The sequence below is a fragment of the Oreochromis niloticus genome, linkage group LG23 (genome assembly GCF_001858045.2).
Source record: "Oreochromis niloticus isolate F11D_XX linkage group LG23, O_niloticus_UMD_NMBU, whole genome shotgun sequence".
Classification (NCBI taxonomy): Eukaryota; Metazoa; Chordata; class Actinopteri; order Cichliformes; family Cichlidae; genus Oreochromis; species Oreochromis niloticus.
In genome coordinates, this window is record NC_031986.2 from 5,872,025 (window position 1) to 5,885,193 (window position 13,169).

At 45.6% G+C, this 13,169-nt stretch overlaps 1 protein-coding gene across 4 annotated transcripts in view; it reads right to left on the reverse strand.

Annotated features, from left to right (window-relative positions):
• The window catches only part of nid2a (nidogen 2a (osteonidogen)), a 63,253-nt gene that overhangs the window by 31,830 nt on the left and 18,254 nt on the right, over positions 1-13,169 (reverse strand). For all 4 annotated transcript variants that reach the window (XM_025902978.1, XM_025902979.1, XM_025902977.1 and 1 more), the window contains exons 7-14: positions 12,348-12,653; positions 11,869-11,980; positions 9,334-9,373; positions 8,866-8,975; positions 8,637-8,770; positions 5,678-5,789; positions 5,146-5,346; positions 4,835-5,065 (exon numbers count right to left, since the gene is read on the reverse strand). In XM_025902978.1, coding sequence (XP_025758763.1) covers positions 4,835-5,065; positions 5,146-5,346; positions 5,678-5,789; positions 8,637-8,770; positions 8,866-8,975; positions 9,334-9,373; positions 11,869-11,980; positions 12,348-12,653 — 1,246 coding nt within the window. The remainder of the gene's footprint in view (positions 1-4,834; positions 5,066-5,145; positions 5,347-5,677; positions 5,790-8,636; positions 8,771-8,865; positions 8,976-9,333; positions 9,374-11,868; positions 11,981-12,347; positions 12,654-13,169) is intronic.

Below are 13,169 nucleotides of genomic sequence, written 5' to 3' on the forward strand. Positions count from 1 at the left end.
CCAAACAGTCCCTTCATGAATCAAATGCCCTTTTGATGTGGGCCATAGTAATCCCTTGGCGAGCACATTTCTGTCTAGACAGGCTTCAGTAGACAAATTCTTCTGGCTAATGTTAGCTAAAGGTGACAGTTGCAAATTGTTTGACAGTGGGAGCAAAAGAGAAGCACTGAGTTAAGGCACCAGGCAGTGAGCAATCCTTTGGATTTACAGTTTAACAATTTAATGTTATTCTTATTATAATTTATTGCTGGCCAATACATACTTAAATAAATACAGCACTTAGCATGATAGCTGGTATCTGTCTTCATATTTTGTCAAAACAGCAAGCTTGAGTACAGAGCTACTTAATATTATAACAATTTCATGTTGCAGCCATATAGAGCTATCATGGTAAGTGCTGATTGTGCAAAGGCACAGACAAAACAGAAGATCTTCAAATGTGCATGCAGGAGGAGAGACACTGGTTAAATTCCTACTTGCAGTATAAAATATTCCAGTGGGACAGCATCAAGTCAGGGTCACATATATGTTGATTTATCCTACAGTGGAAGGAATTGGATTGATATTAAATTATCTGACTATAATATTCTTAAATACCTTAAACATATTTTATTTCAAGCTGGTTTTTATGTGGGATAATACAGTGCATTAGACTTACTGTTACTGACTTCAGGCTTTTAAACTGCTGTTGTGTTGTGTTGTTGTTTGCTGTTTATGTGTCTAAATTTGTTGACTTGATTTTATAAGAACTTTGCATTACGTGTGGTCAGAGGCTTGACAAGTTGCAAATGTTCACTTTACTTCAGGTCAAGGCACTACTTGCTATGGTAGATTTAAGAAAACACTACCATGTTAAAACTCACACATTATATGAGTAAATATTGTGGCGAGCTCAGACAAGGAGGAGACAGAGGTATCGTTTGGTCTTGCTTCCCGTGAGCTAGCCCGGGAGCACAGCCGTTTATTAGCATAGGCAGACGAGCATACAACGCTAACACCACCGCTCGGCGCAGCAACAACAACAACGCACAGGGCGCTCTCTCACCCCGGGAAACACACAGACGCAGAGAGAGAGTGTCACCTGTAACCATGGCAACGTAACAACAAAACATGACTGTCAAAACAAAACCCCGAACAGCCCTGGCCCGCTACATAGCCCCCACCTAAGGGGTCAGTCGTCCCCGACAACCCCATTACCCAACACAAAGTCCTGCAAATGTCCATGCGTCTTCCTTCGGCGCGCAAGCCGATCTCGACCAGCAGGGGAAGAGTCACTTGGATGAGAACCTGGGGTGCCACCAGCATCCCCTGCCCCGGCGGCTGCTGGAGCGGGCGGGCGGTACGGTGAGAGCCTGTCCTGGTGCAACACCGCCATGTGCCCTGGGCCCGGCATGCGGATCCGGTACACCACTTCTGTTAGCCGCCCCACGACTTCCGCCGGCCCTTGCCAGTGACTGCACAGCCTGGGGGACACCCCTCTCTTGCGAACTGGGCAGTACACCCAAACCTTGTCGCCAGGCACGAAAGCTCCCCCACGGCACCTGGTGTCGCAGGCTCTTTTCTGTCGTACTCCGGCGCTGACCTGGGCCTGGCAGGCGTAGTCATGAAACACTCATGGCCGCTCCCTCAGCCTCCTGTAGCAGTCCCTGGCCACCGACACGCACCGGTTCCCTGCCTCGGGGACGAGGAAAGGCCCTAGGACGTCTCCTCCCAATCTCTCGATCGGGGCCCCCACCCAATGCTGCTGCAGGGGGGCAGTGGGGCGTTGAGTGGGGCCCTTCCGTGCCGTACAGGTGTCACAGCAGTGCACATGAAGTTCCACATCCCGTCGACAACCAGGCCAGTAGAACTGTCCCCTGAGACGGCGGAGAGTTTTAGCATTCCCATAGTGGCTGGCCCCCACCGAGCCGTGGACAAGCTCGAGCACCTGCGACCGCAGCGACCGAGGCACCAACAGCTGCGGGAGATCCTTGCCCTGTTCGGGGGCCCGCCATCTCCAGTACAGGAGGCCGTCGTGGGTCTCCAGATTGTTATACTGGGAGTAGTAGGCCTTCACTTCGGGCCCCTGTCCTGACACCCCTGTCCAGCCTGGGTGTCGTGCTGCCTCCAGCCAGGCCCCCACCTGAACCAACGTCGCATCAGCATCCTGCTCCTGCTTCAGCTGCTGCATGGTCAACGAGAGCCATCCCCCTCCGCCGGCTGTGGCCTGAGCAGTAGCCATGCCCCGTGCCTCCTGGGCCCGCTCTCCCTGCCGTTTCACAAGGGGCAGCTGGCGTGGGCGCAGACAGATGGGTTGAGCAGAGCCGGTGTCGATGGTGTGCTGAACCAGCCGCGTCTGCCTGCAGTCTCTGGTTCCCTGCTTTTGACCGCACTGGAGGGCCAGAGTCTCTGTACCAAGAGTGATAGCCAGCTTCGCAGTGTCAACGCAGGCCCCCCAGCGGGTCAGCAGATCAAGGCCGATGATGCACTGGTCTTGGATGTCAGCAAGCCAGAAGTCGTGCACCAGCTCCAGATCCTTCACTCGGATCCGCAACGGTTTCTTCCCCCACATGTCAGTTCTCTCCCCCGTCACTGTCATCAGCTGGGTGTCGGTGGGCGACCAACCCATCACAAGTGGCCCGGATGTTCCAGGAAACACACCAGGTCGTATTAGGGAAATGGTGGACCCCGTGTCCACCAGAGCCTGGCAGGGCTGGTCCTCAACACAGCAGCTCAGGTAGAGTCCCTTGAGGTGCCCGACTAGGCCCGCCACCGTGCATCGTTCTTGGAGGGGGGCAGGAAGCTGGAGTGGTGGTCCCCTCGCTGTACCGCTCCCCCTCTCATCCCCCTGAGGCCACATAGCTCTGGCCTTTGGGGCGGGCGCCAGGCAGTCGCGCGCCACATGGCCAGGCTCATCGCACCGGTAGCAGCGGTCGGTCGGTCGACGGGGACGCCTCCAGGGCACCGAGGGCTGCGGCTGGCATATACCCGCGACCTCCCCCTCACTGTCGCAGTCTGCAGCTCTGATTTGAGGGTAGTTTGTGGGGCGCAACTGCTGGTCAGGTCGCGAGGTGAGCACAAGCTCGGCCCTTTCAGCCTCAAGGAGCGCCTCATGGAGAGTCTGAGGCATGGCCAGGCGGACATGTAGGCGTAGTCGCTCTGGGAAAAGTCCTCGCAGGAAAGCATGCAGGCTAAGCTCCTCACGGGCTGCTGCTGGGAACTCTGAGTAGCCACGACGAGCATACAGCAACACATCCGCTGCAAAGGTGCCCAGGCTCTCCCCCGGCCTACGGCTCCGGTTGGTCAGCTGCTCCCTGCTCTGATCAGTGGAGTGCCGCTGCCCAAATCGCCTCTCGAGTGCTATGGTGAGGGCCTGGAGCTCATGCTGCCTTGACGGAGCTAGGTCAAGGAGTACCTGCAGTGCATCTCCTTCCAATGCTAGTGCTAGGTGTGTAGCAGCCTTTTCGTCGCTCCAGCCATTATGCCTCACGGCTAGCCGTACTTGTGAGAGGTAGGGCTCTAGCGGGGTTAGCCCGTTGTATTTCGGTACCTTAGCTGGCGTTGCAGGCATCACTGCTCGCTGTTGGGGGCCCGGCGTGTCGGTCGACAGAGGCAGCCCATGAAGCACTGTCCCAGCGTCGGTCGTGACCGGCCGCTGCCGCGGTGCGCTTGCGCCGTTGGGACCCGTCGGGGGACTTACATGGCCGCTCGCTTGCTCTCTCTTCAATCGCCCACTTCCCAAGCAGCGAATGCTCTCCTCGACGGCTTGCTCCAGCCTCTGAGTGTCTCTCTCCCTTCCGGCGAGGGTGAGCTATCCCACTTCTGACACCAATGTGGCGAGCTCAGACAAGGAGGAGACAGAGGTATCATTTGGTCTTGCTTCCCGTGAGCACAGCCGTTTATTAGCATAGGCAGACGAGCATACAACGCTAACACCACCGCTCGGCGCAGCAACAACAACAACACACAGGGCGCTCTCTCACCCCGGGAAACACACAGACACAGAGAGAGAGCGTCACCTGTAACCATGGCAACGTAACAACAAAACATGACTGTCAAAACAAAACCCCGAACAGCCCTGGCCCGCTACAATATGTAGTATATACAGTAACTGGACCACCTGTGAATTAGGGCTGTGCGATATGACCAAAATTTCATATCCCAATATTAAGACATCTATCGTCCTGACAACGATATAAATCACAAAAATTTAACATTTTCTGTAAATTCTGTGAATCTCGGGCAACTCGACTTGCGTGAAGTGTTTTCAGCTGGGCGTTGTGGAGTCGAGTGTTTCAACCGATGCATGAAACTATACATTTTTAGACATAAGTTGTAACGGCGGCCATTTTCTTTGTGAGTATTTATTACACGGCGTGCTGCGGGGAAAAGCCTGTTCTAACATTTGAGTCTAAGGTTTATCTTTTAGCACCTGGCGGCTCTTTTTTGCTTCTCATCCATAAACACTGCATACTCTGATTCAGTTTATTTTGAAAAGTCTCAACAGGATCTTGAGCTGTATTGTGAAAGGTTTATGTGGAAAATAAATAAGCGGACGGCGGAACCACGCGATGGTTTTACCGTCGTTGTTGCTAACGACAACGCATAAAAACAGTCGCTTGTCCGTCCGTATTGTGGTTACATTAAATATAAGAGAAAGAGAGAATTTTAAGAAATTAATATAGCTACTACAGTGACCATCAAAACAGTGAAAAAATATTGCCGTAAACAGTTTATTTTGCGACACCACGAAACAAACGATAGCGTAAAATGAAAGGATATATATCATTATATCGAACAGCCCTACTGTGAATTGCTATTAAAGTGTGATCTCTGTAAACATAGTTTGTCTCACCTCTAACTGGGCTGATCTTGTTGGTGATGGCGTATCTCAGGATCCGCTCCTCCTTCACGAACATGACAAACACCCTCTCCATAAGGATCTGCAAAGTCTCCGGGGTGGCAGCTTGGTTGTTGTGTGGGCAGTCACGGTAGGTGATATTCTGTTTCAGCTGGAAAGAGAAGGACTCGGACCCTCGGTCTGCTGTAACCACTGAATACTCTCTAATAGAGGTGGAGGTTGCAACTGCAGAAAGAGAGATGGAGTCACTTTAAGCAACGAAAAGGGCAATCGAATGATGTATACTGTTCAATCCTTGCCTTTACCTGAGGGGTAATACTGATAAGTCTCTTTGAAGGGCTCCATGGTAACTTCAGCACCAGGAGGAAGGAAGGGCACACTGCCGCTGATTACAGTATCCACGGTTAGGTGGTTTTGGTCATCGAGGCCACGGCCCGTCTGAATAATTGAGAAGCGCTGGTTGCCAGGGTAAAATACAACCTCTGCGTGACGACTGAACTCAGCACCTTGTAACACAAATAATCATCAATCTTTTATTTACTGGTTTATATATAACACAAACATGCAGAAGCTACATTTCAGAAAAAATGCCCTGTCTACAATGGTTACACACTAACACAACCACACAGCTGTTTCCCATTAGTGAGGGGAGGGGGAAGACTGATATCACATCACATCCCTGGAGACACTACATCTGGCTGGGAGACCAGAAACACACACATGCAAAGAAACAGACACACGATGTCCTTGCTATTAAGGAGTTCCCTCATGTCTCTCCAGAATGTCAAGAGTCAGGATGTACAAGGCAAAAAACTGTGCACTGACAAACATGTTTACCTGTCAGTTTGAATCCTGCTTGGCTATTCTGCAGTTCCAAAGCAAACAGCCATCCAAATAGCTCTCCAATGGGTGCAACTGGCATCAGTGCCCAGCCCACTGGTTCTGGTACCTGACCAAGAGAGACAAAGTTTGCTAAGTTGACTAAGTTTACGTAAATGATGCAAGACATTAAGACGTTAATTTTTTCAGAGGCTTTTTAACCAACATATTTCGATTTCCTTTCCTTAAAAATGATTAAATCCAAGGTGGATTTGAAAGAACTGCGGTTGAAAAAAATACTGAAACACCAAAAACTCGAATTCCCCCAATGGACACTTAAGGCTGAGTGTGAAATCATTCTATATACTTTGGTACACAGAGGGGTTTATAGTTGACTTAATGGCTACAAGGCAATAAAATGAGCCTGCGTCATCATCCGTCCACCACCGTGCTTGATATGCTGTGTTTGGTTTCCACCTTATTTGGTGTTATACATTATAGCCAAACTTTAGTTTCATCTATACAAAGAACATTGTTTCAGAAGTCTTGTGATTTGCTCAGATGCAAAGTGGAAAACCTAAGCTGTGCTGCCATGTTCTTAGAGGTTTTCTCCTGATAACACTTCCAAGCAAACCATACATGCTCTTTTTTATTAAATAACGATGCTGTCATGACATTAAACATTGATGGACTCAGACTCTACAGGCCTCAGCATGCTCACGCTGCATGCTGTAGAGCACATGTGTCAAAGTCAAGGCCCGCGGGCCACATCCGGCCCGGCGTACATTTATATCCGGCCCGCAAGATCATTTTATATAGATGTACTATTATTGTTATGCATGGCCCAGCGATATGAGGCGCTAATAATATACAAACTACAGATCCCATAATGCAGCGCTGCAGCCTCCTTGCTGACCGCTAGGCTAACTGGGAACATTCCCCCGTCAATCAAGTCAAACTTCTGTTATTGCGAAGCTAGCCGCTCACAATGGTGGAGAGAAAAGTTGAATCTGAAAGCAGAGCCTTTCAGCACCGGTGGGAGGCTGAATATATGTTTACAGACATTGCTGGTAAACCCGTGTGTCTTATTAGTGGAGCTAATGTGGCTGTAATTAAGAAATTTAATTTAAGACGGCACTACGAGACAACACGTCAGGATAAGCTGAAAAACCTGAAAGCAGAGCAGAAACTACAGAAAGTAGAAGAGCTAAAGAAGAATCTGACATTTCAGCAGACGTTTTTCACCAGAGCAAAATCATAAAGTGAAGCTGTTGTGAAAGCAAGTTTAATTGTAGCAGAGGAGCCAAATCAGCCCGGTACCACTCTGAAGAGCTGCATGATGAAGGTGTGCGACGTCTTGTGTCCAGACAAAACGCAGATTTTGGCAAATGTGAGCCTGAGGAGAAATACGATTGCTGATCGGGTTTGTGAGATGGCCACTGATTTAAGAACACAGTTGTGTGAAAGAAGCAAAAACTTTATTGCATACTCTCTTGCTGTGGATGATAGTACAGACATGATGGACATTGCACAGCTGACCATCTTCATCCATGGAGAGGAAATAATGAACATTAAATGACTGCACATTTTTTAAAACGTATGTCAAAGTGTAACCGACATGAAACTGCCCTGGGACAAACTTGTTGGACTCACAACAGATGGAGCGCCGGTGTTGTGCGGTGAAAAAAGCGGACTAGTCAGCAGGATGCGAGTAAAGATGCAGGAGGAGAACCGGTGAGTTAACAGCATATCACTGCATCATACACCAGGAAAGGCTGTTTGGTAAAGTCCTAAAAATGGAGCATGTAATGATCACCGTAACGCAAACCGTAAATTTTATCTGAGCTAAAAGTTTAAATCACCGTCAATTTCAGTCTTATGTGGGAAATAGAGTCAGAGTTTGCCGACATTCCTTATCATACAGAGGTCCGTTGGCTGAGTTGGGATAAAAATTCTCAATACAGTTTTTGAGCTCAGCAAGGAAACCTGTCAGTTCATGGACATGTATGATGTGGTGAAGGCATTTCAAGTGAAGCTGTCACTAATGCATCAGTGCAACCTGCCTCGCTTTCCCTGTTGCCAAGTAATGTCGAACCAAGTCAGCGGACTTTGCTGAACTGCACCTGTGCAGATTCAGATGGAGCTGCAGTGTAATGATCCACTCAAGGGAAAGTACGACACTGAATGGCCCGCACAGTTTATTAGTTCCATTCCTGAAGCAATGCCCCAGCTCAGTCTACATGCGGCTCCAACCTTGTGTTTGCTTTCATTTATTTTTTCTGGGGTTTTTGGCAGCATGTTCATATTTCTAACTTGCATAATTTTGACAGGATATATTTTTATGAAGAGCAAAATATTTAAAGTTAAAGTTTATTTTTTTAAGTTTACTTAATCTGGAATAATGTTCCTGTCTGTTTTTATTCATATTTATGTTTAAAAACATTGTTTTAGTGTGTTCAATAAATGTTTATCTTGTTTGGCCCACGACCTAAAGTGTGCCTTGAGTTTTGGCCCCCTGTGCAATTGAGTTTGACACCCCTGCTGTAGAGTCTGAGATGTAGTTCTTGGTCTGACATTGGAATGAATTCACTGGGATTACATTATGTTAACTCACCTCAATGCTCCAGACCAGCAAACCAACAAAACCTTTATAGAGGTGCTCAAACTTTCTGATGTCAGTTAATCAAAAACATTTGATTAGCCAAGTATTAGGGTTACCCTCTTAATTCCTGTGGAAGCAGTAAGGGTATGCTTAGTTTGTCTCATGTCTACATGCAGTCCTCCAAAAACTTTCTTTTTCATGAATGTAAGTTAAACCTTGCTCCTGATCTCCAGATCTGATAAGTTAGCCCCACTCCGAATGCTTACCAGATTGGTTCCTTAAATTTGTTATGGAAAAAGTACTGGCTGTCTTAATCTTAATTACAATATAGAAGTAGCTTGCACACGATTAATGGGGCTGTTTTTCAGGTTGTACCTCGCTGATGGCAGTATACGCCCTCCCGTCTCCCACCACGATGTAGGCATGGAGATCAATGTTGTTCAGCGATACTGGAGTCGATCCCACATACACAGTGCCGCTCACCTTACCGCTAACACGCTGGGGGGCACCTGGATGAGCAGCACAGAACGCACATAACAAAGCAGCTTTAATATGTAAAGACAACCAATGGGCACAGCACTTAAAAAAATGGCCAAGATCTAACCATCAGGCAGACACTGGCGTCCATTTCCATAGAAGCCTGGTTGGCAGTGACAGCAGAAGCCTGTGGCATAGTCAGTGCAAAATGCATTCTGGGAGCACTGCTGCAGGAATCTAAATGAGAAGGAGAAAGTTGTAGTTTTAAGTACGATCAGTGCTTTTTTGATATGTATTTATGCCATCAGACTAGGCAGGAGAATAGACACATGGTCAAGTGTCAGATCAAGCAGACACTAACTTAAAATATTATTTCTGCAGGAAAGAGCTTTTCTTTTTTAAGAAAGATCTTCAGAATCTGAGAAAGCAACTTTTCCTCTTTACACTTTTTTTTTGAACAAATCTCAGTGTTGTTAAGACACCTAACAAAGTTGTCTTTAACATGTTTTTGGTGTTTTTTCAATGTCTTACCAACAATGTCTGATTTTGGCTATGTTGGTATGCAGATTAAATTGCATGTCTACTCTTTACATACCTGGCACATGTTTCCTTATTCTCTGTAGTATATTGAATCACTATGAGAGAACAAAAAGTAAGATTAGAGGATACATAATACATAGATAATACACCACATTTAAACTCATTAGCCTAATGTTTCCTCTCTAATGCTTCCATTATACCCACTACATTGGTTAGTTTGCGCTCCACTGGTGACATCATCACTCAGCCATATTCATTTAAGCTCTCTGTTATGGCGCAGGTACTTGTTGCAGTATTCTCCGGAACAGTAAGTGTCGCTACTCAGACAAAACCTTCATATTACTGATGGTATAGGGGGAGAAGAGTTTTTCCGACTAACTCTTATCTTTTCAAACTGTTGCAACATCTCCCTCTGTATCATCTGTGAATGTCTTCTGCAAAGTTTATGAAAAAGATTTTATAATGATCAACATTATTTATTATTTTTATGACTTTTACCTTAAAATAAGCGAAGGTAAGATGATTTTCTTGAACAATTTATATTTTGTATCTACACATTGTACAAAAACTTCAATTCAAATGTATTTATATAGCACCAGATCGCACCAACATTTAGCTCAAGGCGCGTTATACTCCAAAGTAAAGACCTTACAATAACACAAAGAAATCAGACGACCCCATATGACCAAGAACTTAGTGACAGTGGGAAGGAAAAAATCTCTTTTAACAGGAAGAGACTTCTGCAACTGGTTGGGGGTGAGTGGAACAACATGAAATTTGCACACATACATGCAGACATATGTGCATACACTCCAAGATGCTATATGAAAAGAAAACCAGCTGCTGCAGTCCTGCTTCAAACATCCACACATGCACATCTTTCCTCTTTAATGAAAACCTTCATTGACGTAATACATGTAGTCTTGTAACACTCACCACTCACTGGCTAACCACAACCCTAAACTAAGCCAAATATTAACCTAAACCTCAATACCAAGTAATAAACAGACCTTGGATGTGGCCAAGATAAGACCCAATGTCTTCACAGCATATACATGTTCTGACTAAGACTCTAAACAGACTCTAAGCTAAAAGACTGTTTATATGTTGAAAGTGTCTCTGACTTGCATGCAGCTCAATACTTTTTTTGGAATGGACAAAAAAAATAAATAAATAACTGAGTCAGCAAGAAAACTGCTGACTTAAGATATTTTGCATGAAACCTTAAATGCCTATTCTTATTAGAACTGCTCAAGTCTGACCACAACCTCACATGCTTAAGTAACTTCTCTTAACAAAAAACATCACATGGAGCTTGCATAACTCCTGAGCGAGTGCATTGTTCTCTTTTGACTTTCTCATTTTCTTTCTCTCTTTTTTGGGGCGGAAGGATGTCGGAATTTTCTAGGGAGACAAAGAAGTAACAATTCCACTCCAAGTTTCATAAACATCAAATCCATGAAAATGCCGAAAAATGTAAATGTGCTTTCTAAAAATTTCAAAACACATAAATATAGCCAAATACGTATACTAGTACATGAAGTCTGATATTCTTTAAGTCTGCAAGATATGGTCTAAAATGGCCTTAGCAGCAAGATGCTCCATATCCCATCCTGCCTGTTTCCACTTTTACTTTAGCTCTATAACAAAATAGTGAGCTTAAAGACACATATCTTGTTTTCCTAAAAACATGCATAAAAATGACAGACAGAACAATAAACACTTGGCGACAGATCTCGAAGGCTTCTCAGAAAAAACTGTTTCTTTTTCCCAAACTGACCTAATAAGATGAACTCACTTACATAGACAGTTTTCTTGACCTTATATAAGAGGTTTACTGAGAACACATTCTTATTTATGGCAAAATCCTGTGGGAGTAGTCTGAAGGGGAGGGAGTGTGAGCACACACACCTGGTAGCTACACAGTACAACGGTAGTATTGTATTGGGTACCGCTCGGCAGCTGGCCAAGACAGCGAGGTAGCGTTTTCCATGAAACTAATTTCAAAGAGTAGAGAAAGTGCAACCCAGGTTATTTTGTTATAGCTACAATGTACAGATGTCCCCAAATGCGTCACATGCAGGCAGTGACAAAGTTACTGATATGAAAAGAGAACAGCTATGAGAATTCAATCTCTGAATATGTGTATGGGTTTGACTGTGCCTGTTCAAAATGTGGCTGTGTGAAATAGGCACATTGTTGGCTGTGGCTTTCTTGAGAATGGCTCCTCAAAACATAGTCTCATGTGACTCACTTCATTGTCACAGGAATCCAAAGACAAATAAATAAATAAAATTGCATTAAAAAAACATAATGTGTACTTGCCCAGTTATCACTATGACAACTTGACTGTGAAAAAGATTGAACTTTTGACCAGCTGTCCTTTTTCTTCTGACATCCTTTAATTACCCTATTTTGGCCTAAGCTTGAAACAACCACACTATGAAGTAACTTGGAAAACTGTTGGACAGTGCATCTAGAAGATTCAGTGAGGAACCACATATTGATTTGACTGCTCTGTGCACTTCTTTAGTATGATGTTTGCTGATAAGTTTTAAAAAAAGAAAAATACTCATTGTTTTTTTCTTACCTCCTGTGTCAAAATTAACCTGTTCTTCATCCACACTGACCACATGTGCTCCAGGGGAAAGAGGCGGAGCATTTCTATGTGGGGTGTGCACATTCACCACTTCCAGAGGCAGCTGCAGAGGAAGACACAGGAGAAATATGTTCTGGCATTGGAAGCAATGAAATCCCAGCCTGTAGCTGTAATTCTCTCCAAATATCATAATCCAGAAAGTTATGATCTGTGCTATGTTCTCATTATTTTGTTGACATTTTCTTAAAATGTCCTTTGAATTTAAAATCCTTTTAACAATTGGAACGGCAACAACCTTGCCGTTCCGGCAACAACCCTGCCGTTCCAATTCCCTTTTTTTCATATCTAACTAAGGCAGTTGTGATGGCAAAAGGTGTGCATAATACCAAGTTGTGCATGATAAACGGTTAGTGGGTTATACTACAGTTCTTTTGCACATTTGAACCGCTTGCTTTGTTTTTCAGTGTTACCTGTGGTTGCTGTTCCTGGGGCTGCTGAGCACCTCCCTCTGCGACTGTCTGTGGAGGATTAGGGGAAGCGTACTGCCTTTCTGGTGGCTCTAAACCATACACAGGTTCAGAGGTCAATGGTATATTGTCGCTCCCATAATGGCTTTGCCGTAGAAGGAAACTTGATCGGTCACCATCAGCAGGTGCAGGCTGGAATTCAGGGTTCCTCCCTGTTAAAGGATAATCATCTTCTCTTTCTTGGGTATTAGGGTCGAACGTATTCTCCACATACTCTTCAAATTCATCATAGTCTGGGGTGGTGGTGCCCTGGAAGGAAAAACAATGGAAAAGTCAGAGGAGTAAAGAGGAGCATGGGTGTGTGAGGTTGTGGTGGCAGCTAATGAAACTGATCGGACTGGGGATTATCTAAAAAAAACATTAGAAACACTGTGTAAGATAAAGAACAGTGAAAGCAAGCATAACAAGAGGGTTGTGTCTGACTGTCTATCTGTTGGGAAGCCCAAGGTAGTAGAAATGTGCTACACTGGTGCCAACTCCATCCAACACCCAAAGAAGGGTCACACCAACAGATTTTACTGTTAAACAAGTCTAAGTCCTAGATCAGATGGTGACAAAACTTCCCCTATGCAATAGGAGCAGGCGGCAGTTAACTGGGGGCAGATGGAGGTACTGCAGGCCCAGGCCGAGCGGCACAACCCGGTGCCGGAAAACCTTGTGGTCTGGTCTGGGGCCGCAACTCAACTGCCTCTACTTACCATGGTTCTTTGATCATGCCACACAAGACAGTGGAGACGTATGACCGCAGCTGGTCTTGGATATGTT